We start from the raw sequence: 25,068 nt of genomic DNA on the forward strand, positions 1-25,068 counted from the left end.
AATCAGAAAAGACACTTGCATTTTTTATTACATAATTGCATGTGCTGCAAATAAACGTCTGTCGTCTTATACCCATGTTTTGAGAGAAGTTATATTCATTCATGATTTAATTTTATTTATATTTAATAATATTTTTCCCTTCAATTTACACTTTTTTTATGAGATAAAATAAAATGATTTTTGTACATGTATTTTGCACTATAAATTTTTGCTAACCCTTTCTTTTTTCTTGTTTTTTTTTTTTTTTTTTGCCTCGATTTGTTCATCTAAATTTTCGATGAGACCATTTGGGGATATACTCATCTCATCATACAAAAAAAAATATGTAGATATTCATTGAAAAAATGAAACAATCAACAAAAAGTAACACATTCGTTAAGGCGACAATGAAAAAAAAGGATGAATTTTTTAACCATAAAGTACTGTGAAGATAATTTTTTTTTTTTTTTTCTTTTCACCTTAAAAATGTGGGTAAAATGGGGCATTCTCTTTCTGTTCATATGCATGAGAGTGCATATCAACAATTTCTAACTGTAATCAAATTGGACTATTCTGCATGCCCCGAATTAATCACGTATGCGACCAAACAAACTCTAACATGTAGTTTTTTAAGAATATTGAAGTATTAGTACAGTAATAAAAGGGGGGGAAAAAATAAAATAAACATATATAGTATATATATATACATACACATATATGTATACTTTGGTTGTCATAGTCACACGTTATGTCTAACGAGGAAGACTTAGCATGTGCATACCCGGGTAAAAATTTTTTGTTTTTTCATTTTTTCACACTTGTCCACACTTTTGACTTTTCCCTCTTTTGCTATTTCCAAACTGTTTAGTTTTCGTCTTATTAGCCCCAATTGCAGTTGCAATTGTGCACAGCTAACTAGGCGATAATTAACCTTGTCAATGTTTTTTTTTTTTTTTGTGTATTTATCTATGTGTAACTTTTTATTAAATTAAAATATTAATAACAAGTGTCTTCTTTCTCCAAAATCGTGAAACAAGTTTTTTTTTTTTTTTTTGGGGACCTAAAGATATTTTTTAACATTAACAATTGTTAGCTGTTTATTCTTATTAATACTTAATCAAATAGACAAATAGATCATTAATTCGTCACAGTTATGCCAACATTTTCCCTACCTTATCTTTTTTCTCTCTAGAAAAAAATAAAAAAGAATTTCTTTTTTATTATATTTTATGTTTAATAATTAGCTTTTGTCCAATTTACATTTTTTGATACACACGTTATTATATGTATATAAAAACTTATATACACCACCATGTTTGTAGACTCTCAAGCAGTTGACTTAATAAGTGTAAAATAAAACATGCTGATATAGGTTGCATGCTATACAGGCTCTTTTCTACCCATAGTATGGGTCCCCAATGTCACTTGTTATAATCCTTCATGTCATTCCATGACCTAATTAATTGTATTTATGTATTATACTTAACTGGGATAAGTTAACTTATATAGAAACATAAATTTTTTAATTAACCGAAGGTATTTAAAAATGTTTCTAATGAATCATAAAATAATCATTTTCAGGTTGATCTTTTTTTTTTGCATTCTTCAGAAAAGTAAGAAAAGATTTTTTTTTTTTTTTTTTTTTTTTTTTTTTCCTTAAATGACATATATTTTATTATACGACAGAAATACTTTTCAATTTGTGAATTGTGGGAATATAATAAAACAGCCACCATGGGCAAACGTGATTTTATAAAGTATACTAAATATATGTATATATTTCATACGTGTCAATTCTGATAACTCCTTTTTCCACCTGTGTATAGATGTACATTGCAATGATACTGCACTGAGGAATCCGATTTTAAAAAAGGTAATAAAATGATGAATCTCTTGTAAAAATATATATATATATATCACACCAATGTATTGTAACTCATTCACATAATAAAAAGGGGGGGAAAATAAAATAAAATAAACATCATTTTTTTTTTTTTTTTCTTTTTTACAACATAATATTTCCCTCGGATTTAGCTCTTCAGGGGCACAAAAGGTAATATGAAATGGGGAAGCATACAACCAGCTGTGTTGTATATATATATATTAGAAATATTCTAGAATTGAGAAATATTTTTTTTTTTTTTTTTGCTCACTAGAAGATTTGTATAAATGTAGAAATAAATGTACACACATGTGTAGTATGTACTCATCGCGAACGAGAAGCACACCATGTCATTATTTTTATATGATGACATGTTTACATGCATACACATCTGTACATATCTTTACCTTCACTTGCAAAAAGAACTCCAAGGGAACATGCTAGTTCAGAAATATTCCTATGGTGGACTTTTGAATTTACACAAACTTCTCTCCAACGCTAGTATTAACATAATAGAAGAAATAAAAATAAATAGGGTTTCAGATTTTATTACGAAGCTTCATGAATCTCGTAAATATAATGAAAATGTTTACGATAAATTTACCAATTCATGTACTTCATTTGTTGAGAAGTTATACACAGAAACGTATTTAGATATAGATAAGTCATTAACACAGCTTAATGAGTTGTTAATAAAAGAAGTGAAATATTTACTTCTAACTAAAAACAATATAGTGTCAGAAGCAAGTAAAATGAAAGAAGAAAATTTTAAAAAAAATTTAGTGGATAAGTTATATGAAGAATTTTTACAGCAAGAAAAATCTGAAAAAGATGAGAATAGTGTACTTTACTTTAATAAAATTAATATGGCATATAAATTAAGAAGTTTTATAAATTTATCCTCAGTTGATGATCCAGAAGCAAATGAAATTATTCTTAGTTTAATACAAATGGACACGTCAAATATAACTATAGATCACAAATCTGTACTTAAAAATTTTGATGAGATATTAAAATCTCCAAAACCTTATACTTTGCTGAAAACCTTTTTTCGTGGAAGTGAAGAAGTGATTAATGATTCTTTTTTAAGAACTTATTGGATATGTCTAAAAAATTTGTTACAATATTTTAAGTCCTACAATTCGCATGTATTACCTATATTGGGGGAAGATTTTAGATACGATATTTTTAAATACTTAGATGATGTTATATGTAATAATATGGAAAAAATAATATATAAAAATCAAGCAAGTTATTTTCTGAATATACACCACTTTTTTGACAGTTTCATAACTTTCATTATTTCCAAAGTTCACAATTCTAAAGTTGCTATTTTAAACGAAAATGGAATTCTTACATCTATTCATATAAATACTTTGCCTGATAAGTTAATTCAGCTAGTTTCCACGAAATATTATTCAGACACTCTGATTCCCCATAGGCACTTTGACGAGATTACTTATCTTTTAGTCCATGAGGATTTCCCAATCTTAGATCATTTAGACAACTTCGAAATAACTTCTATAAATGCTAATGATATCTCCTTCCATTTCTCTGATAATAAGTACACCATAATGAACGAAAGTAAGTTCATGTGGAAGCTGCAGACTTGTGTGTTTCACTGTCATGTTATGAGATCGCTCAACTTGTTATGAGATCGATCAACATGTTATGAGATTTCTCAAACATGTTATACGATAATGAATCATGACACGCATGCTTTAGTATCCCCTTCCACGATTCTACAAATGTTTATCTTCTACCTTTCCTACTTCCCCTCCCCCCAACCCCATCCAACTCAAACTACAGATATAAAAATTTCTTCTGTGACATCTCAAGAGAACGAAGAAATCACGAAATGCATGAAGGAGGAATTACTTCAAAATTCTAAAAAAAAAGAAAAGGCAAATCTCACTTACTACAAATCAATAGGGGAAATTTTGGTCAAGTATAACGGGGGCAAAGAAATAACAGAGAATGATATTTACCTATTGTTACTAAACATGATTAGAGGCAACTTAACAAATTTGAGTTTATTATTTTCGATAGAAATAATTAATTATCTTGATGAATACTGTGAAGATGTGGAATTGGAAGATGACGATTTGGAATATACCAGCCAAAATGATGACTTGACTTGGGATGAAAACAGAAGAACAAAAAATAATAAAGAATATTACAGAGATGTAAGATTAAATTTCTATTATCCTGATAATCGAGAATTAGAAGAAGATGAACTATATAATGGATCTATGGAAAATTCTTCATATAATCAATTCTATGAAAATAAGAAATTGAAAAATTTATACAGATCTATTTCAAATATTTCTACAAGTTCAATTTCGGATGTTGATAGTACAAAATCTGAAAATTCAAAATACCCATCAGACGAAGTAAAATTTAAAATGATGTCTTCTCTTCATTCATCAAATTACAATTCAGATAATTCCGATAAAAATAAAATGTATTCTCCATATGAAGAATCCATTCCTTCTTCCTCTAACAATTTATCAGATTTATCAAACATGTCTAGTAAACACGAAATTAATTCTTTTGAAAATTTGTCTGATTCCAATTCTGATATATCTACTTCAGAACTAAGTAATAATTTATCCTCTTCCTTTTCTACTATATCTAAGAACTCAACGAATAATCAATCATCTAATTTGTCAAATGGCAGTAACAAAGGTTTGTATGGAAGTAATGAAGATTTGCATGGCAGTAATGAAGATTTGCATCGTAGTAATGAAGATTTACATGGCAGTAATGAAGATTTGCATGGAAGTAATGAAGATTTGCATGGAAGTAATGAAGATTTGCATGGCAGTAATGAAGATTTGCATGGCAGTAATGAAGATTTGCATGGCAGTAATGAAGATTTGCATGGCAGTAATGAAGATTTGCATGGAAGTAATGAAGATTTGCATGGAAGTAATGAAGATTTGCATGGAAATAATGAAGATCAACAGATGTCTGAAAGGCCACATTCGATTGATGTAGAATATTCATCCAGTAGAAATATGAAAAAAGAAAGTGAAGATTCTTCAAATACATCTCACACCTCTGCTAGTAGCACAGGAAACCATTCGGATGACTTCTTATTAGATAATTCTCAGAAAAACTTGAAAGATGAACCTTTTTTAGACAATGATAGTACTATCCATTCTACATCATATGCATATTCTGATGCAAGCGAATTGAAAAATCTTAACAACAATTCAGGTAATATTGCACAAGGGGAAAAATCGTACGATTCGGAAGATGACAAAAAATGGAAAGGGTTCATGAAATTTTCAATCCTTAATATGCCTAATATGAAAAGTGAATATAATGATATAATACATGAACTAGAAAGTTATGAATCTAATAATAAAGAAATAACAAAAAACGCATGGTATTTTAGAAATATGTGCAAGAAAAAGAAAATCATGGAAGTAGAAAAGATAAAAAGTATAAAAGAATTAAAAAATGATTTACTGCGTACAAAATATAGCGTTTTTAATAAAAATTTATTATTTCTAAGTGAATCAAACTTGAGAAAAATATTTGAATCTACATTTTTCGATTCTATTCAAATGAAAAACGCAATCATTAGAATTATGTCTTCGTACGAGATAGGAAATTTAGAAAAAATATTAAATGTCAATATGAGTGATTTAAATACATATTTTTATCACTTGCGAAATGTTTTCTTAAGTAAAAAAAAAATATTATCATTTTTTAGTTTGAATACAAGTCAAAATGTAATCAAAAAAATTGAAACGAAACTATACTCTGTATTTACCACCGTATGGTTCCATTATACAAATTATTTGAGGAAAGTTTTAGACATATTTGCAACTAATGAATTACACCTCCTCTCAAGTATGTATCATTCCCTAATTATGACAAATAGAGATGAAAATCACTTGAATGTGCTAAATTATTTTGGATTTACAGATGTTTTCATGATATATATATTATTAATTGGATCTAGGAAAAATGTGTATTATATTAACCACAATAAAGCGTTCGATATTCAAAACGATTCCTTGTTAAAAATGGATCCTCTGCACATTGCTCGTGGACACAATGGCTCTTATTTTGTGTACAAGAATAATTGTGGCGTCAAAATTTTGAATACCAATTTGGATTCAAAAAACAAAATTGACGCAGGATTTGGTTTACATTTCTATGCGGTTAAAACCATTGGTAAGTTCAAATGAGTGCAAGAGATGTTTATCCTTCGAAATTTTAAAATTTATTTTCCTACCCTGTCGATCTATGTCATCGTGTGTGTCTACCTCTCCTTGTGTTTTTATCTCTCCCTGTGTGTTTATCTCTCCCTGTGTGTTTATCTCTGCTTGTGTGTCTATTTCTTCGTGCGGATGCATGCATTGATGTATAGATTCAGTTGGAAGGCTTTATGCGTTAGGTTAAGATTGACTAAGACTAGACGCACATGAAATTTGCATGCTCAAGTGTAGACACCTAATAATTTTATGATTCGCCTTTTTCAAAACCCCGATTTGCGTAGACAAATCAATTTTCAGCTCAAATAATTGGATAGAATCCGATTTGGAAGGAGAAACAAAACTTACTCTATCGAAGAAAAGCATATTTTCACTACTTGAATCAATAGAACATGGGAGTATAACTTACAACACAAATAATAAGATGAACACGGAGAAGTACTCCTTTCTTACCATTTATAGAAATGAAAATGCAAGTGAGATTAATGATATACCAGCTTTAATTACGTCCATTATATGTGGACAGTTATACGAAATAAATATAGTAAAGGAATGCATAAAAAAAGATGAAGTTTTTTTTTCTTTCAGCAGTAAGATTAATTCCATTGTGTATAATTTTTACAATAACAACACAAGTTTTAAAAATAATGCATTTATATCAAGCAATCAGTCTTATGAAAATGTTTTTAGCAATTTTTACAATAATGAAAAAATACGTAAGTGAGGAAAAAGAAGAAGAAAATTAAGAGGGACTAATATATTTTACACACAACAAACAATGTTTTACCTTGTCTCTTATAATTTTTTTTTTTTTTTTTTTTTTTCTGTATTTGATTTTACTAGATGAATTTTTGCTCATATTGATATCTTACTTTTTCATCATTATTCTTCACCATAATTTCGTTTTCCTCGTCCGCTGATGCAGTCTTGGCAACTCTACTCCTTTACCTTGATGGGATGAAGCGAGATATTACAAAAATATCAAATGAAAATGAAATTAGATACCATTTTTCGTTTGTCTACAATATAATTAAAATGCACATATTAAAGAAAACCGTGTCAGAATATAAAACTCAGTCTCAGTTGTATTCCCTAGAGAAAATTATATTTAAGTATAAATTGTACAGCGAAAAAATAGCAAATATTATCACTATGTTAAATGACTTGAACAGAGGTAAAAATAAAATAAGAGAGAGATAGACAGAGGGAGTAACATAGAGATGCATCACAAGGGTGCTTCGTTCAAGATAGTATCTTTCCTGGTGCCCACGTATCTGTACATATATATATATATATATATATATATATATATATATATATATGCATACATATAAACACCCCACCCCCCGTCGTATGATGAATCCTCATCTAGTTTGTTATTGCTATATATAACTTCGTCCACCCTTACTTTTTAGGAAATCCTGAATATATCGAGGTCCTTGATACAATTTCAGAAATTTTCTTTCGGAAGAAGGTTGAGGATCTAGGTATGAGCATGGGACAAGAGGTTCCAGAAGTGCACAGTGAAATTTTAATTTTGGATTTAATGGATATAATAAACATAGTAGTATTTTTTCATAAAGTCTTAAATAAAATAGAGAGAACAGAAAACTTAAAAGAGCTAATTGACAAAGAAAACATCATTAAACTTCATATTGAAGAAATAATTAATGTTGTTAAAAATATATTTGAAAGCTATGAAAATTATTATTATGATATCATAGGTGATGATATTAGAAATATAATAATGGAAACTCTGTTAAAGAAAATGAAAAATATATTTATATATTATAAAAAGTTTATTAATGAAGAAAGTAAAAAATTGTCATCAAAATTTACTAAGAATTTAAAAAAAAAAAAATCCTTTCTAATGTTTAAGGGTCCTGTTGCTTACAATTTTCCCATAGATATATCCTATGGCAAGGTGAGAAATTTTGAGAATATTTTTTTCTTAGATCTAATAGAATATACATATTCTGATTATACCAGTTCTCATTTGAAATATTCTCAAGAAAAAAATGATGAAGCATATAAAAACATGTCAATGTTGATTGAAAGAGTAAAAAATATAAGTCTATTATATCATGCATTTGATATTTCCAAAGAATATAATGAAAAATTGTTCAATCACATTTTTGATTTTGCTAAACAAGAGTCTATTAATGAGTCCTTCGTTGAGAGAAGTAAATTATGGGGAAAAACTGGTAAGTGGCGAAAAAAAAAAAGGGAGAGATACTGGTTCACATGTGAAAGTAGTTACATCTGAATGTGGTGACATCTGAAAGTAGTTACATCTGAAAGTAGTTACATCTGAATGTGGTGACATCTGAAAATAGTTACATCTGAAAGTAGTTACATCTGAAAGTAGTTACATCTGAATGTGGTGACATCTGAAAATAGTTACATCTGAAAGTAGTTACATCTGAAAGTAGTTACATCTGAATGTGGTGACATCTGAAAATAGTTACATCTGAATGTGGTGACATCTGAAAATAGTTACATCTGAAAGTAGTTACATCTGAAAGTAGTTACATCTGAATGTGGTGACATCTGAAAATAGTTACATCTGAAAATAGTTACATCTGAAAGTAGTTACATCTGAAAGTAGTTACATCTGAATGTGGTGACATCTGAAAATAGTTACATCTGAAAGTAGTTACATCTGAATGTGGTGACATGCATGTAGAGGCTCACAAGCAATAATTATGTTTTTTACTCTAATTTAAATTTGCTATATTTAGAATATCACTATCCTATGAGTGGTACTTATTTGATACACACACTGCTGACATATTTCTGCATTTTTATTACATGTAAAATGTTGTATATATACACTTACTTGTGTATGCACGTGGTTTGAGCACAGAGGGGAGGGGGTAGCCTCTAGTAGCTTGTTACGAATGCCATTTTCTCCTATCCTATTTGTACACAGTCAAATTTGTAAAATAATTTTTTCTCCACCTTTGCCATATTTCTTAGTGACAGGAGATAGCTACTCCAAATTATGCAAAGTGAACCTGCAGAGGCTACTTAGGTATTATTTCGAAAGTAGCAGGATACACAAACTGGTGGATTTTATGTTGAAATATAATGAAATAGAAATAGGAATTAAAAAACCTTTGAAAGAGGGAAAGGGTAGTAGCAATTTATACTTATGCATAAGAGATCAATGGTTGTATAAACACACGTTTCATAATGGTAAATCATATTTATCAAATATTAAAATGAAATTCAATTTGAATGTGGAAGACCTTAAAGCATGCATTCAACAAAGCACTGGTTACGCTCATTTGAATACACTAACAAATATTATGTTAAGCATATTGGCTTACGAATTACATAACATATTTAATAAAAAAGAAAAATTCGATTCTATGTTTTCATTAATGGATATCAAGAGAAATGATATATCCAACAAATTACTTTTCAAAATTGATAACGTCCTGAATGTAAAACAGAAATCTGCTATTTTTTATTATTCCAAAAACGCTCTATTGTACCTAACTGAGATATTTAGTCAGCATTTTAGAGAAAAAATAATATACTTTTCTGAAAATATCAAAGGAGGATATGATGTCTACTCCTTTAATCCCCCACGAAAGAAGGGTGGTAACAAAATCATCATACTCAAGGAGGGACATACTTTCAAGGTGTACAACCAACATAGTTCACTTTTCAGCTATGAAATGTATCACTTGAGGGATGCATGTAAGTGCAAAAAAATAGGGAAAAAAATTCACAATACTAGAAGAGTATAATTTATTAGTCCAGTAAATAAAGAACACTCTGCAAGTTAACAAAAATATTCATATGAGAAAAAAATATACATGCATAAATTCTGTGCAAATAAGTGAAGTAAAATATGAAAAAAAAAAAAAAAAAAAAAACATGTGTCTTTCTCTGAGTATTAATTTATTTCTAACGACTGCTACATTATTTCCCTTTTTTTTTTTTTTTTTTTTTTTTTTTTTTTTTCTTCTCCTTGCTAACACCAATCATCCTTGTGTCCTTCGATTGTAGCCACCTTTCATGTATACTACGAAGAATTAGTGAAGATGAAGAATTATCTCGTTGTTCTAGAGAAGGAGTATACAGATAACTCAAACATGTTATTGGAGGATATACATATCACAATGAGGGGACATAACAATGTAAAGAATTACACAAACGTACAGAAAATGATATTGGCTCTGATAAATAGAAAGGATATAGGAAATATGAAAAAAGAAAATCTAAGAAATTTAATAAATTTAGATATTGTTAAGCATCGAAACAAGAGGGTTAAAAATAATTACCTACATATGTTGTACCTGGAAATATATTCGCTCTTTGGATTTGGGCCATATAGCAATTTGGATAATTTACTAAAAGATTTATTTTTATATGATAAGGGTCTCTTAGAATGGTTCAAGTCAACGGTGTCGGAAATTAATGAGCATTCAAACGACGTAGATGAATACGATAAATTGTATGCTCTCATTTCTGCTGTAAGGTATATGATTAAGACATTAGACAATATGTTATCTAAGGATACATTAGGAAAAGATGAACTAGAAAGTATTATGGAAATATTTAAAAATAAAAAAGAAGAAGAAGAAATATTAAGCCTCGATTTTGAAAAAGTAATACCAGATTTTTTAAAAAAAAAAAAAGAGATAAAATATAATACTTTTGGAAACAAAATTGAACAGCTCAAAATTGATCAAAATTTGAGAGAACAAATATTGAAAGAAATCGAACAATATAAATTTTCCATAGAATCAAATGATATGAAAATTTATTATTTTATTTCTCTAATTGGATTGGGACATTCATATATCCAAAAATTTAATGAACTAAAATTAGGTCTACATTCATCTGTTTCTTCTAGTAATGCCGTTACCTTACGTAAAATGTTTAACTTGTTTTATGTAAATGAATTAACCGATGTGAAAAATACATTGATGAATATTATAATGAACTTGTACATGAAGTTTTTTTACAAGAGGAAAAAAATGGTAATAGATGGAGAAATAAAATTTAGTAAAGAAGAAAAAAAACAAATTGGGGAAATTATATTATCAAAGGAAAATGTAAATATTGATCCTTTAGAACTCGAAAATGAAGAACAAGGAGAAGATACTAACAGCGCAAGAGAAATGGACAATAACCCAAATAAGTATACAGTACATGAATATTACTTAAATTATTTAATTAAAAATGTGTATGATTTTTTCTACTCTGTATTTAATTGTGCTCCTGATGAACCATGTTTTCACGATAATGGAAACATTGCTGAAGATGCTGTTGATAGATATCTCAGAGAAAATCCTTTTAACCAAAAAATGATTTGGCTAATACCGATTCTGTCAAATTTTTTTAAAAGTTCCTTGAGTATATTGTACATGAATGAGAAGGATATACGTTTGTATAAATATCAGGATGACAACACTATGAAATTTAGCATCCAGATTTTAGTTCAAGATGAGAAAATGTTCCTTGTTTTACCTACATATTTTATACACATCAATATATTGAGTATTGTTACAAATATTTTATTGAAGAACGAAAATGACGCGACGGAGAATGGAAGATATTTGTCCCCTCTGTATTCCAACTTGTCAGAATGTGTACCAATTTTAGATGATTCTATCAAAAATACAGCTAATTCAGATAAGTACTACAAGACGTACTTTGAAATTATTGAAGAAAAAATAAACCTTTTCTTAAATAAAAAGATTCATATATACAGTTTATTAGTGTCTATAAGAAAAGACATACTAAACTTTAAATATTTCATATATTATGAAAATTTCGTGAAATTTTTAAAATTAATGGATCACTTTATATTAGTACTTAACTCTAAGCTACAACTAAATGTGGATTTTAAATTTGAAGATATTTTCAACTCACCAAATACGTTGGTCAAATATTCTATCAACAATATAATAAATTTTATTGATAAAGATACTTATAGAATTTTCGGATTTGAAATTAAAAAATTCTATTCCAGGATATTTCAAATAAATAGCCATAAAAAATATCAATTCAACTCCTTTTTAAGATTATTAGACTTCTTACTCAGCGCTATAGAAATAGAAATAGAAGCTCAAAATTCTCAAATAGAATCGTCGTATAACTTAATCGAAAATACGAAGAGAAGAAATTACATTCACAATTTGAAAAGTCTAGAATCTCTCATAATTTGTGAACATATAAAGATCATTTCCAACCTAATGAAATACATCGAAATAAATTTAGATAATATTATTAATCACATAGTGTATAAATCAGAAAATTTAAATGTAGAACATGAAACCATAAATAAGGTTCAAATAATTCATGACTGTTGTCTCAAGTACGACTTTAACGAGTTAGGTGCAACCGAATTAACCAGGAAGTACTTCAAAGAGTTAGAGAAAAACAATATTAAAATTATTAATTATATTAAAAATTTGCAAAATTTGTCAGATGAAGAATTAGATTATGAAGAATGGTATTCCATTGCATCTAAAATTCAAGTTGATCATTTTAAAAAAAATGAATTAGTTTATTTTAAAAATTTGAAAGAAGCAACCTTTTGGAAACATGGTGCAAAATATTTCACTGAAGAAATCGTGGCGAAAAAGTTGGATGAACAAAAACTGTACATTGAAACGAAAGATATAAAACGTTTGAGCAGTCACGAATTAACATATAGTGAATATAAAGAGCTCTTATTTGATGTGAAAATTATTAGCAAAGCAGAAAAAGGTTTAGATTCGATTCTTCTAAATAGGGAACAGTATGCAATAGCTGTTGTGTGGAAATTTTTTAATACTGAAATTTGTATCAATGGATATGATACAAACTTTGAAGATATGTATTCAAAATTAAAAAATTATAAAACCGATTTTCAATACGTATCATTGTTAAAGAAAGAAGATATTTACAATTTATACAAAGCTATTATCATATTTCATCGTCTTGTAGAATCAATTGATGAGAGAACATTTAACAAGTACAAAAGTTATCGAATTACAAACATATTGTTTGATGAGCTAATGCTTAAGGGAGTATTCATATCAGGAGATTCTCTAATAACTAAAGAGTATATAGAATCCATATTTAATTATGACATGTGGAAAAGAGATATTAAACATGTAAAAGTTAGTAATATCCTTATCAGATCATTGGTTCCAGCTAAGTATACTAACTATTATTCAACTTCTTCTGTTTTTAAGTTCCTTCGATTATTTGTTAATACTAATGTGAATGAAAGTTTGATAAATGTACTGTCCCATGTAATATATAGCGTATTAAAATTAGGAAGTACAAAAGAAGACATTTTTAAAGTAATTGTCTCAGAGGGATTACTACGAGGTAGTTTAGACGTCATTAGACTCATTTTGATAAAACTTAATATATCGCTAGATGCATTAACATCCATTTTTACAATTATTCTAATTAATTTACATTACATTGTCGAAATGGGAGTAATTCAAGACATATTAGATAGCATAGATTATCGAAGAGTCTTCTCAAATTTGTTCTTTCTCTTACATAACTTAGTGGAAGAGTGCTATTTTAAAGCGATATTAGACTTTTTACTAGAATATCCATTCATTGTTGAATTTATAAATAATCATGAGGAGAAAATAAAAGAAATTTTCATAAATTTTAAAAGATTTTTCCTTTTAAATTTTGGAACATATGTTAATTTTTTTCAACATTTGTATGATAACATTGAAAAAAAACTTTTAACCTACATTAAATATTTTATTACCAAAATTTTGAATAATTTGTTACCATTTTCATCAGAATTAGTTGAAAAAATAATGCAAATAGAAATGCAAAGAATTAGTTTACTTGAATTTATTTCTTTCAATGATGAAGAAAGTATAATCTATATATATCAAAATATTATAGCACTAGTACAAGACGAAGAGTTTATGACAGATCTTAGAATTGATACTATTAACAAACATAGAGAATTTTTTTCACAAGGAAAAAGTGTAAAAATATCCACGTCCCAATTTCTAGACACTTTATACAATAAATATGACGAACTATATCATCCTATTAGTAAATTTCCAACACGATTAATGAAAAATGTTAAAAGAGGTGCTTTGAAAATTTCACGTAAAAACAACGGTTCGTCCTTTTTTCAAAAACCTTCCATACATTCAGAAAAAATAAAAACAAAAACAAAATTAAATGACTTAAGAAGTAATTTTAACAATGATTCTAATAATGTTCATTTCAATGAAAAGTTCAAGTGTATGAAGTATTACCCAAGAAATGGAAATTCACACATACATAGATGCACGTCTAATTATGCCAAAGGCGACGAGCCTAAAACTCGTGTACCAGATAAACCTATTTTAACAAAAAATTTCGAACACAATGAACTCCAAAGTGATCACCTCTTTATGAATCCAAAGTCGATAATAAGAAATATATTCAAAAAGAAGAATAAAAACAGAAGAAATGACAAGAAACATAAGATAGGAAAGAAACAGGGAGATGGTCTTTTACATGATAATAAATATTCTCCACATCACGAGAGGAATATTGAAAATAAGAAAAATGAGTCAGTCGAACATTCTAGCAAGGATAAAAAACAAGGTTATTACGAAATGTCATTTTTAGAAAACAAAAATATGAATCAGGTTAAAAATTATTACCTTGTTGAATCAAATAGGTATAGAACACTAAGTTGTTTGGAAAAAATATTTCTACACTCTTTTGACATAAACTCAGAAACATTAGAAAATAAAACTAAAATATGTAGTTCTTTCTATAGCCAAAATTGGACAGTACAGTTAAAAAACATTTCTATGAAAAAATTAAGTGAAAGGGCTATATTTACTTATGGATATACACACGATTTGTTATTGACGACAAAAGTAGGATCAGTAAAGTGTGAACTACATTTCAAAATTTATATTGAGAATGAAAAAGTATATACAATAAAAAGTAAGAAGTATAAAAATGCTATTGTTGACTTTAACATTTTTAGAGAAAATAATGAACTATGTTTCCTAGTTGTTAATAGCAAGAAACATAGGTCAAAAAATATACATATTTGCTACCATGCTGAATTGGTCCCATTTTACCAAACTAATGATATATCAGATTATTTAAATAAAATTTTTGATGATATTGATAATGTGAATTCAAATAAAATTATGCAAGAAAATAAAATGGGTAACGAAAGGGATAAGACAAACACGAATGATGATATGTACAAATATCCTTTTAACATAATTGGAAATAGTAATATCGGAGTCCATAAAAATGAAAATACAACAGAGATGAATGAAAGTGGCATTAATTGGAAACATACAATCATAGAAGATGCTCCAGTTCCACAAGCTAAAGGAATAAGAGGAAATGACAAAAGAGGTAGAAGTCATTTAAGTTCTATGAATTCCAAGGATTTGGGTAATGATGAGAATATTCGTGATTATGTCTCAGCTAAAACTGAAAAAATTTCAACAAAAGTTTCACCAAGCAGAAAGAAAAAAGGTGCTTTAAAGGGAACGCTTAATAAGATGCTTAAAGGTGTTAAAAGAGGAATTAAAAAAATCAAGGATAAAGTAAAGAGTAAACCAAATGAGGGAGAAAAAAAAGATGATTCCAATGATAACATAGGGAGAATGAGAGATGCATTGAAATATTTAACAGAGAAAAAAATAATAAATCAATTGTTGGAATTTGAATATTTCCATTCCATAAAATGGACATCCAACACTTTTAGTGTTACTATTGATAATATGAAAGGAAATAATGAAAACATCAAATTAGTACTGGAACTTGGAGATTATCACATAAAAACTTATTACGAGGTAGATTTAGAGAATAATCAAAATATAGAGTCTTTGCAAAAACTAGATTATTTTATTAAAAAAAGCAATGTGAAGGATATTATTGTTCAGAGGTTGAAGAAGTACACCAAATTGAACTTTATTTTAAAAAAAATTTTTAAGATTAATCTTGAAATTAAAAACATCTCATATATAAAGTTGAGAAGTACTGTGGACCAGAGGAAGCAAGAAAATCATAATTCAAACACAACCTCCAATGAAAACATCAAAGGAGAAGATAAAAATAATGAAGAAGAAGAAGAAGAAGACAAGGAAGACTTTGAGGAAGAGGAGGAGTATGACGATGGTGACGATAAGGAGGAAGATAAAACCAACAAAGTGGCACAAAAAAAAAGGAGTTCCAACAATGTAGAAGAACATTTCGAGGAATACCTAAAATTTACGTGGTACAAGGATCATGACAAAAGAAGATTTGAAGCTATTTTATCTGTAAAGGCAATAAACCCCTTAAAATTAAAAAATTGTAATAGCCAAATTTTATGTGAAACAAATGTGGATATAAAAAATGTTTTGAAATTATTTAAAAGATTGAACGAGAGAGATAATAAAAAAAAAAACGGAGAAGACAATTCGAAGGAGAATTATGAGCAAGTGGAAGAAATAGAAAAAAGAGATGAAACAGAAGAAGGGGGAAATAACGTAAATGTAAATCCAACTACAGATGTAACAACAATGGATTCCATTGCAAACACTATTTTGAAACCATATGGAAGAAGGAATCCTAAAGATAGATACTTTACTGATTACGCTACACATTTCAGTGAGATATATCCTCTAACTGAAGAAGAAAATTATTTTATAAAAACAAGAATGGATAAAAATTGTGCTTTACTTAAATACAGACTAATCCTACTTTCTGTTATAATAATTAAAAGTAATAATTTAAGTAACCTGAAAAAGATGAGCGGGTTAAGTGACGAATTTTTAAGATCTGATTACAAACAATACAAAAATATTGAATTTCATCAATATAAATTATTTAACAAGAAATATGTATATATAGAAAACAAACATTATATAATAAAAAAAAAGTTGGAATGTTTGTTAGGTTTAAAATTTTATAAAAGCTTAAAAATTTCCTTAGAAAAAAAAAAATTGTTAAACAATTTTTTAGAAGACTTAACTTCTCAAATTTCTAATATAAATAGATTCTTTTACAAATTCTATTACAATGATAATTCAAATATACATTCTTCCAGTTTTTATTTGGATAAGCTAGAAAATGTTAAACACTTATGTCCTCTTATTTATGACTTGATGCGTAAAGAAAAAATTAACTTAAAAGATACATCCAAAATAGACACATCTGTGAAATTACCGAGCACGAAAGAAATGGAATATGAAATAGAATTATGTGAAAAAAAAGTAGGTTTTTACGGAAGTAATGTTTTATTTTCTGGAAAAGAATTGGATGATTCGATAGGAAAGAAGAAAATTGAAAATATTGCTATGTTTTCATATGAATGTGAAAAATCTATATTTAATTCTAAAAATTTAAGCGAATTAGATGAATATCATCAAAATTTTTGCATAAACAACTTCGAAAATGAATTGGAAGAGCGTGATGAACAATTTAGACCAAACACAGAATGGATCGATATGCTACATAACACTTTCTCTTCGAAAAAAAATTATAATTATACAGGAAATAATTACAGTGAAATCAGATGTTACGGATTTGCTGACATAGACGAGTTAAAAGAATATGAGAAAAAAAAAGAAGCGAAATGTAGAATTACTATTCTAAACAGAACACTCAACGTGTTACAACAGTTAATGGATAAATATTATGAATTGAAAAAAGATGGAATAAGCAATGGAAATGCATATAATATTTACACATTGTATAAAAATATATACACAGCAATGATATACAAATTGATGTTCGAAACAAGACCATTCAAACCATTACGTGTTCAACAAAAATTGAGTGCAGTTGGAAATAAATATACTAAACTGTTATATAAAAAAGAAAATTATTCAAAATTTATGAAACATATGTTAAGTAAAACGAGTACATTATATTTAGAAATAGAATTGTTATACAATGAACATGTCTTTTTAAGAAATATACATTTTCCTAGTGAATCAGTAGACATCCTTATTTTTAATCATAAACCTTTTAGTGATGATGCTTATGGATATAAATTGTCAGCGAATCCAAATGAATATATAAGTGAAGGGGAAGAAAATACAAAAGTTTATTCCTTTTTTGTTTTAATTTTATTAGCATATTATCCAGAAATACAAAAATCTCTTTTACAAGTAGCAGAAAATGCTGATCTAATATTCAAGTTATTAGATATAGATATAGTAGAAATTAGAAATATAATTCAGGCTAGTCAAAGCGGAAATGACGAGGGTTCAACAAAGGAAGGAACATCAGTATACTCTGGGGGAGAAACAAATTCTAATTCTTCAACACAATATAATTTGGATCAGATGGATACAAATCAATCTAAAATTGCAACAAAATTTTCCAACCCCTTAGGAACTATATATAATTTTATTTTTCATAAAACGGAAGATGCATCCTCTGAGGGAAACAATTTTTCAACGACTCCAGATCATAAAAAGATGAATGGAAATGTTAAGAAAAGAGAACAACCCCTTGATGGTTGGACAGACGGTTCTATCCGTGGTACAAATTTTTTTTCCACGAGCATGGGTACAAATAGTACGTACGAAATTAGCGATTTTGTATGGATGCAAAAGAAACAAATAGACAGCATTAAACGACTAATAGTACAGCATGATCTTGTTGCTTACTTCATAAAGGGAGTAAAATTAATGGATCTAAATAGATTCCTAAAAGATGATAATATACTAGATGCATTTAAAATGGCATTAGATGAAGAACTAAAGAAGAATGATTTTTACCATCATTTTATAAAAACATCCCCACCATTCAATTTTGATGTTTATAAAGTTCATCATTTATTACTATTTTCTTTTTATTATGCTTTCTCTGATTTAATAAGGACCAGAAGACAGTATGTAAATTTAGAATCCAGCATTAACAGAATCATTGATAGCAACAACTCTGTTTATATGTATCGAACTAAAAGGTACACAACTTTTAAATTAGATCCTGAAAAAAGAGCAGTGTTAAATAAAGATCATGAAGAAATTGCAAAGTTTGTTTACAAATGTGCTATACGATATCGATTCATTCATAAAGATGATAGGAATAATATTATATTTAATTTTACAGAAGAGCAAATAAATGAATTAATGATCATACTAAATAATAAAAAAAAACAAGTATACACAGCAATCGATTTATCAGAAATTACATCATTTGTAGAAGTAATGGTTGAAAATTATATTTATATACTAAATAACTATCCTTCCAATTTTAGTATTAGTAAACATTCATCCTTTTATGAAAATTTTATAAACAATGTCAAACAATACTTTTTTTCCCACAACAAAAATAATAATTTATTACATATCATAAATCAAATTGATATCAATTATAATATGCAAACGATAAAGCATATTAATGAAAAGAGCACAGTTATTAATCTGATCAAATCATTTTTAAAGTTTGTTTTCTTAGCTTCCACTAGGTCTTACAAAGTAGACAAAACTATAAAGCAGATCATAAGTATTGATCAAGAACCAACATTGATGAAAATGGGTTCTAATTCAAAACATTTCAAAAAAAAAAATACCATACCTAAAATGAGTTCCGAGTATGTCTTCATACAACGTGACACTCCAATTACATCTCTTGATAAAAAAAGAACCTACAAAACTAGCAATGAAATAGTGAAGATTGGCAAGAATATTGAAAAACCGAATTCAATATCACATCCGTATACACTCACAAATACATGTGTCAAACGAAATCACTATTGGAATTCTTGCACAAAAAAACGTCTCCTCCTATTAGATAAAAGGAACAACTCAAATAAAACCATGAACAACTTTCCCATGGTTCCTGGTTTGAAGAAAAAACACACAAGGTGCATACCATGCTTTGAATTAAACGAAAAGTTTAGAGAAATATGTAAAAAAGGGAAAATTATAAATCCACAAATGAGGAAGGGGTCGTCACTGCAAAGACCATCTTGCAATAATAGACTGTGTACATTTTCTGATAAAAAGGGGAAAGAAATATTTTTCATAAGGAATAGGAAATATCAGAAATATAGCCCACTAAAGGCCGCTAAGAAGAAGAATAATAAAGAGAAGTACTACCAAATACATGCTGTAAAAAAAGGAGTAATGGGAAATTCCAGTTTGGTTCATCACAAGGATTATAAAATCAGAAGGTTATCCCCACAAAAGGTCTCAGGAATATGTTGTACGAATGAAATGAATAATGGTGATTATGTTGATGGTTACAACAGTGCTTACGATGGTGGTTACTTTAATGGCTACTACAAGGGATGCAATCATGAGGATGGGAAAGAGAATGGTCTTGTAGAAGGCGCTGAAATCGCGAAAAAATCTACAGATAGTATAGAAAATTCCAGAGGAATAGTATACAATTTTACTGAACATGAAGTGAAAACAGACACAGACAGTAGCATAGTTGGTAGCCTCTTTGGTGTGAGGATGAATAATTTATACTCTAAATTAAAAGGTGGTGTATTTTCCTTCACGTTTGTGCATGGTTTTGATTTTTTTTTAAGAAAAAGTCTGTATTTTTATCGAAAAAACTACATATCAAAGTACATCACCTATTATGTCAAAATGAATGTAATACAGAGTTTAGACATGTTATTTTTGATAGTGCGGGATCATGAACTGAAGACATCGTTAACTAATACACATACGATAAAGCATAGTTTATTCGACATGTGTTTGTTTAATTTACAAAATTTATCGGTATCTATGAAAAATATTCTTAACATAATTGATGAAGACAAAATTGAGAAAATATTATCTCAAGTTATTGCCATTATACATATGAAATACATTGGAAATGCTCGTTTTATTGAAGAAATAATTCAACACATAAATTCAGCATTATCAAGTAATGTTACTTTAAAAAAATTATTTGGAAATTTTATATCCTATCTTACTATTTCGTCCATACAAACTGTGGAACTGTATTTTCATTCAAGATACAAAAAGAAGTTGCTAAAGGTCATTATAGATATTTTGAATAAAGTTTCAGGAACTATTTCTAACATTCTTGGTGAACCATTTTTCCAATCATACATGTGTACAAATTTGATCAAATTAGGGGAATCATTCATAAGCCAATTTAATGCTGAAAATACTGTTTACAGATTTTTTATGGATATTGGTGAAATTAATTTTATAGACATACTCATTTCATATGCATATAAATATTATCCCAAAGCCGTTCAAGATTTTCTGGAAGGCTAAAATGGTGCACACTTGGACAGAAGCTTTCAACGTTATAAAATTGATACCCCATTGAGAAATTGTAATCAAAAAAATTTCAGACATTTTCCTTACCACTATATATAAAGCAGCATTTTTTAACTATTTTTTATTTTAACTTCCTTACATAATTCATAGCGATGAACCATTTTAATGCAGATTTCCTAAACGGGATAATCATTTTTAAACATTCTGCTTCCATTTGGAACGACGAATTGGAATAAACTAAAATTTATTTTTTCTTATGAATTAAATTTTTACACATATAGTTAAAAAAGAGTATGCACGTGTACGTAGGTAGTATATATGGATATATATTTGCACACCTATTGGGAGTTGCACATATGCATAAATATATATAACTGCTGTGTAGCTGTAAGTATAGACCATGGTCCATTATAAACCCTTATACAAATGCATCGTCTTGTACAAAAAAAAAAAAAAAAAAAAATAAAAAAAATAATAAAAAAAAAATAAAAAAAATAATACACCGGGAAGGGAATTTTTTTTTTTTTTTTTTTTTTTTTAACACTATAATAATTCATACTTTTTAATTCACAAATTAAAATTTTATAATTATCAACACCTAATTTAGTATTTTAATCCTTTTTTTCTTATCTTTTTTTTTTTTAGTATATACTACGTAACTATATGAATTTCTCCACAATTATGTAATATATAAAAAAATTACATAAAATGACATTTTGTAAGGCAGTTTTTTTTTTTTTTTTTCTTCTTGTATGCTTTTAAAAATTGTAATTGTCTTTTGTTAATTGCTCCCTTTCTTCTGTCTCGTATAAAGACAATTGCATCAATTGGGTCCATACCAAATTCAATAAGTACAATGGAAGCTAAAACGGGGGCTCTACCCAATCCTGCTACACAATGAACAGCAACTGCACGATTATTTTTAATTACATTATTTACAATAGTTAACCAGTTGGTCACGATTTCAATAGTTGGGGCATCCCCATCTGGGAATATTAATTCGTGTACATTTATTCCTGCACTTGTTATTTCTCCATCATTGTATGTCCTTTCACATGTACGTACTAGATCTGTCACATTAAAATTTTTCATTTCTTTTATATACAGTGGCAATAAATCATTTGTTGGGGCATCTAAAATGAGTATTTTTATTTTCCCATGTTCAATTTTCGTTGGATGATTTAAAACGGGGTTCAGATAATCCATATTATAATTCATGTTACCAAAATGCCTTTCCATCTCGAAATATTTCTTCACATGTACTTTATCAATAACTTGATCGAAGTTGTTAGAAGAGTTGTAGTTTTTCTCACTGATACTATTAATGTCTCGATTACAATTGCTGGTCCTGTTACATCTATGACTTTTGCCACTGGTGCAACTAATACACAGGTGTTTAGATGTCTTTAAAAAATCGTAATCAATACTGTTTGGCATTTTCCAAAGTGATGTAAAAAATAGGAATTATTACTTTATACTAGATTTAATATATCCTGAGAAGAGTAAATTTTCTTCCTGTAAATCATGTAGGTCTGATTTTTTTTTTTTTTTTTTTTTTTTTTTTCTTCTTCTCTATTTTGTATTCATATATATATGCATATGTATATGTGAATGAGCATATAAACATATGCTTGTAATATAATATACAAAACAAAGGGAATTCTGTCTTAATGTAGCCTCTAATAAGGTGTACGTATATTAATGCACTTCAACTGCCCTCTATTTTCTGGGAGGGATGGGAGATTAACTCGAGCTTTTGGTCACGTTAATAATGATACTAACTGGATAGAACTAACTCTCAAAAAAAAAAAAAAAAAAAAAAAAAAAAAAACACCAATAGGACAAAACCGTGGTGTGTTCACGTTAACAGGGACGTAACATTATTCGTATAACGTGTTTCATACTAAGCAAATATGCGTAAATATGAGTATGCATATATATATACATCCATACATTAGAGCACACATACATATGAAACCTCAAACATAAAAATTATTAATTAAAAATAACTTCACTATTTCGTGTAGCATATACATGTTATAAACAAATGCGAGAAGAAGTATTATTTCTTTTCTCGAATGAGTAGGACTAATAAATAAACAAATGTGGATGTACCCTTAAATGCTCATAAAGAGAAGTTTACTTAGCACTGCTTTCACAAGAATATGTGAATATATATTGCGTATACATATGCATATACACACACATATAACACGTATTTGATGATTCCATATGTAAGCACAATTAATTAGACAGCCGGAAATATATTACTACTGCTATCATTTGTTTGTGCACATTTACATATTCATGTATTTTCCAATTTTAAAATGTACTAAAAAAGGGGATATAACTAAATGGGCGTTGGAAAAATACACATGCAACGTTACGTGAAATGTAGAAACTATTTATACACAACATTGAAAACGTCTCCAAACATAAACACATAATTAATAATTAATAACAGATGAAATGATTAAAATTGTCCTATAGTTGTATAACTTTTTCCTATACGTAAAAAAAAAAAAAAAAAAAAAAAAAAGAAAAAGAAAAAAGGAATAAATACGGGAAATTCTTATGATAAACTGTAGGATATGCAAATTAATGAATAAATATAAAACATATAAATAACATTAAGCTTGTGCACTTTTTTTTTTTTTTTTTATTCATAACTTTACGTGGAAAATGATTCAATTTCAAAAATTATTATTACATCTATTTTATAACTTGTGCATTAAATATATAAAAATATTTTATAAAATTATAAAGGAACTGATAAATCATTGTACTGTGTAAATTTTATGTAATAATATATATGTATGCATGGTGATCATATACACTATATGTGAATATGTACTCTATATGTAATCTTTAAATGAGGGATGAAAAATACATATAGGATGAAAAAATTAACGTAATTGGATGATGTAGAGCAAAAATGTGCACCCAACTGGGCATGCGTGAATAAATCAATGAGCACATAAAATGGGCGTGTGTGCGATGGTACAAGTATACAAATGTGCTTGAGCAAGCTTGTATATATAATATGGATTCATATATGGATACATGTATATACATATGTATATCTACATACACACGTGCATACGCATCTGTGCATAAAAATGTGAGCACATGTAAAACTCATGTATATTTTTCGATAGGCAACTGCAATTCTACCATTCCTACGGGCAGTGCGTTTCTGCACGCACACTGCAGTGGAAAATGTTTCACATGGCTACAAATAAAAACGGGTTCATTTGCATGGGGCGTTTACTCCATATAACACAAAAAAAAAAAGAAAAAAAAAGAAAAAAAAGTGTGATTAGCTAACTTTAATAAAATAGAATTCGAAAAAAATAAATAAACAAATAGAACAAATGATTTTATATAAAATACGGATACTATGTCTTGTATCGCTTTTATACAAAAAAAATTTTTCCTTGTTATAATGAAATTGGTATATGTTCAGTTTATTAAAATATGAGTGGGGATGTGGAATGCGTGCAACGTTGTAATGATTCGTGAATTATATATTTATGTGCACATATATATATATGTCTTAATACATAAGCATATTTACATGTGTACAATCTATAAAAGGATATACTTATTAAACTGCATATAGATTTCTTCTTTTTATACTTTTTATTAATATTTTGTATAGTGTACTTGATATCTTTATATCTCTTTCCACTTTGTGCTTTGGCTTTGCATGATAATTCTTTTCAATATTATGCATACATCATGTATACATCAGCTTCAATGAGAAGTAACAAAT

At 28.0% G+C, this 25,068-nt stretch overlaps 2 protein-coding genes across 2 annotated transcripts; one reads left to right on the top strand and one right to left on the bottom strand.

The window, feature by feature from the left end:
- Positions 1 to 2,298: 2,298 nt before the first annotated feature.
- Positions 2,299 to 21,287, top strand: PGO_091000 (hypothetical protein, conserved; the record flags this gene model as incomplete). The annotated part of the gene is made up of 7 exons (XM_028687689.1): positions 2,299 to 3,445; positions 3,671 to 6,052; positions 6,378 to 6,809; positions 7,019 to 7,267; positions 7,509 to 8,297; positions 9,073 to 9,801; positions 10,114 to 21,287. 7 exons carry the CDS (start codon positions 2,299 to 2,301, stop codon positions 21,285 to 21,287), a joined length of 16,902 nt encoding a protein of 5,633 aa, XP_028543490.1.
- Positions 21,288 to 21,992: 705 nt separating this feature from the next.
- On the bottom strand, positions 21,993 to 22,730 carry PGO_091010 (protein tyrosine phosphatase; the record flags this gene model as incomplete). Its single annotated transcript, XM_028687690.1, has 1 exon — positions 21,993 to 22,730. One exon carries the CDS (start codon positions 22,728 to 22,730, stop codon positions 21,993 to 21,995), a length of 738 nt encoding a protein of 245 aa, XP_028543491.1.
- Positions 22,731 to 25,068: the final 2,338 nt, after the last annotated feature.

This window comes from Plasmodium gonderi, assembly GCF_002157705.1.
Source record: "Plasmodium gonderi DNA, contig: Chr09, whole genome shotgun sequence".
Classification (NCBI taxonomy): Eukaryota; Apicomplexa; class Aconoidasida; order Haemosporida; family Plasmodiidae; genus Plasmodium; species Plasmodium gonderi.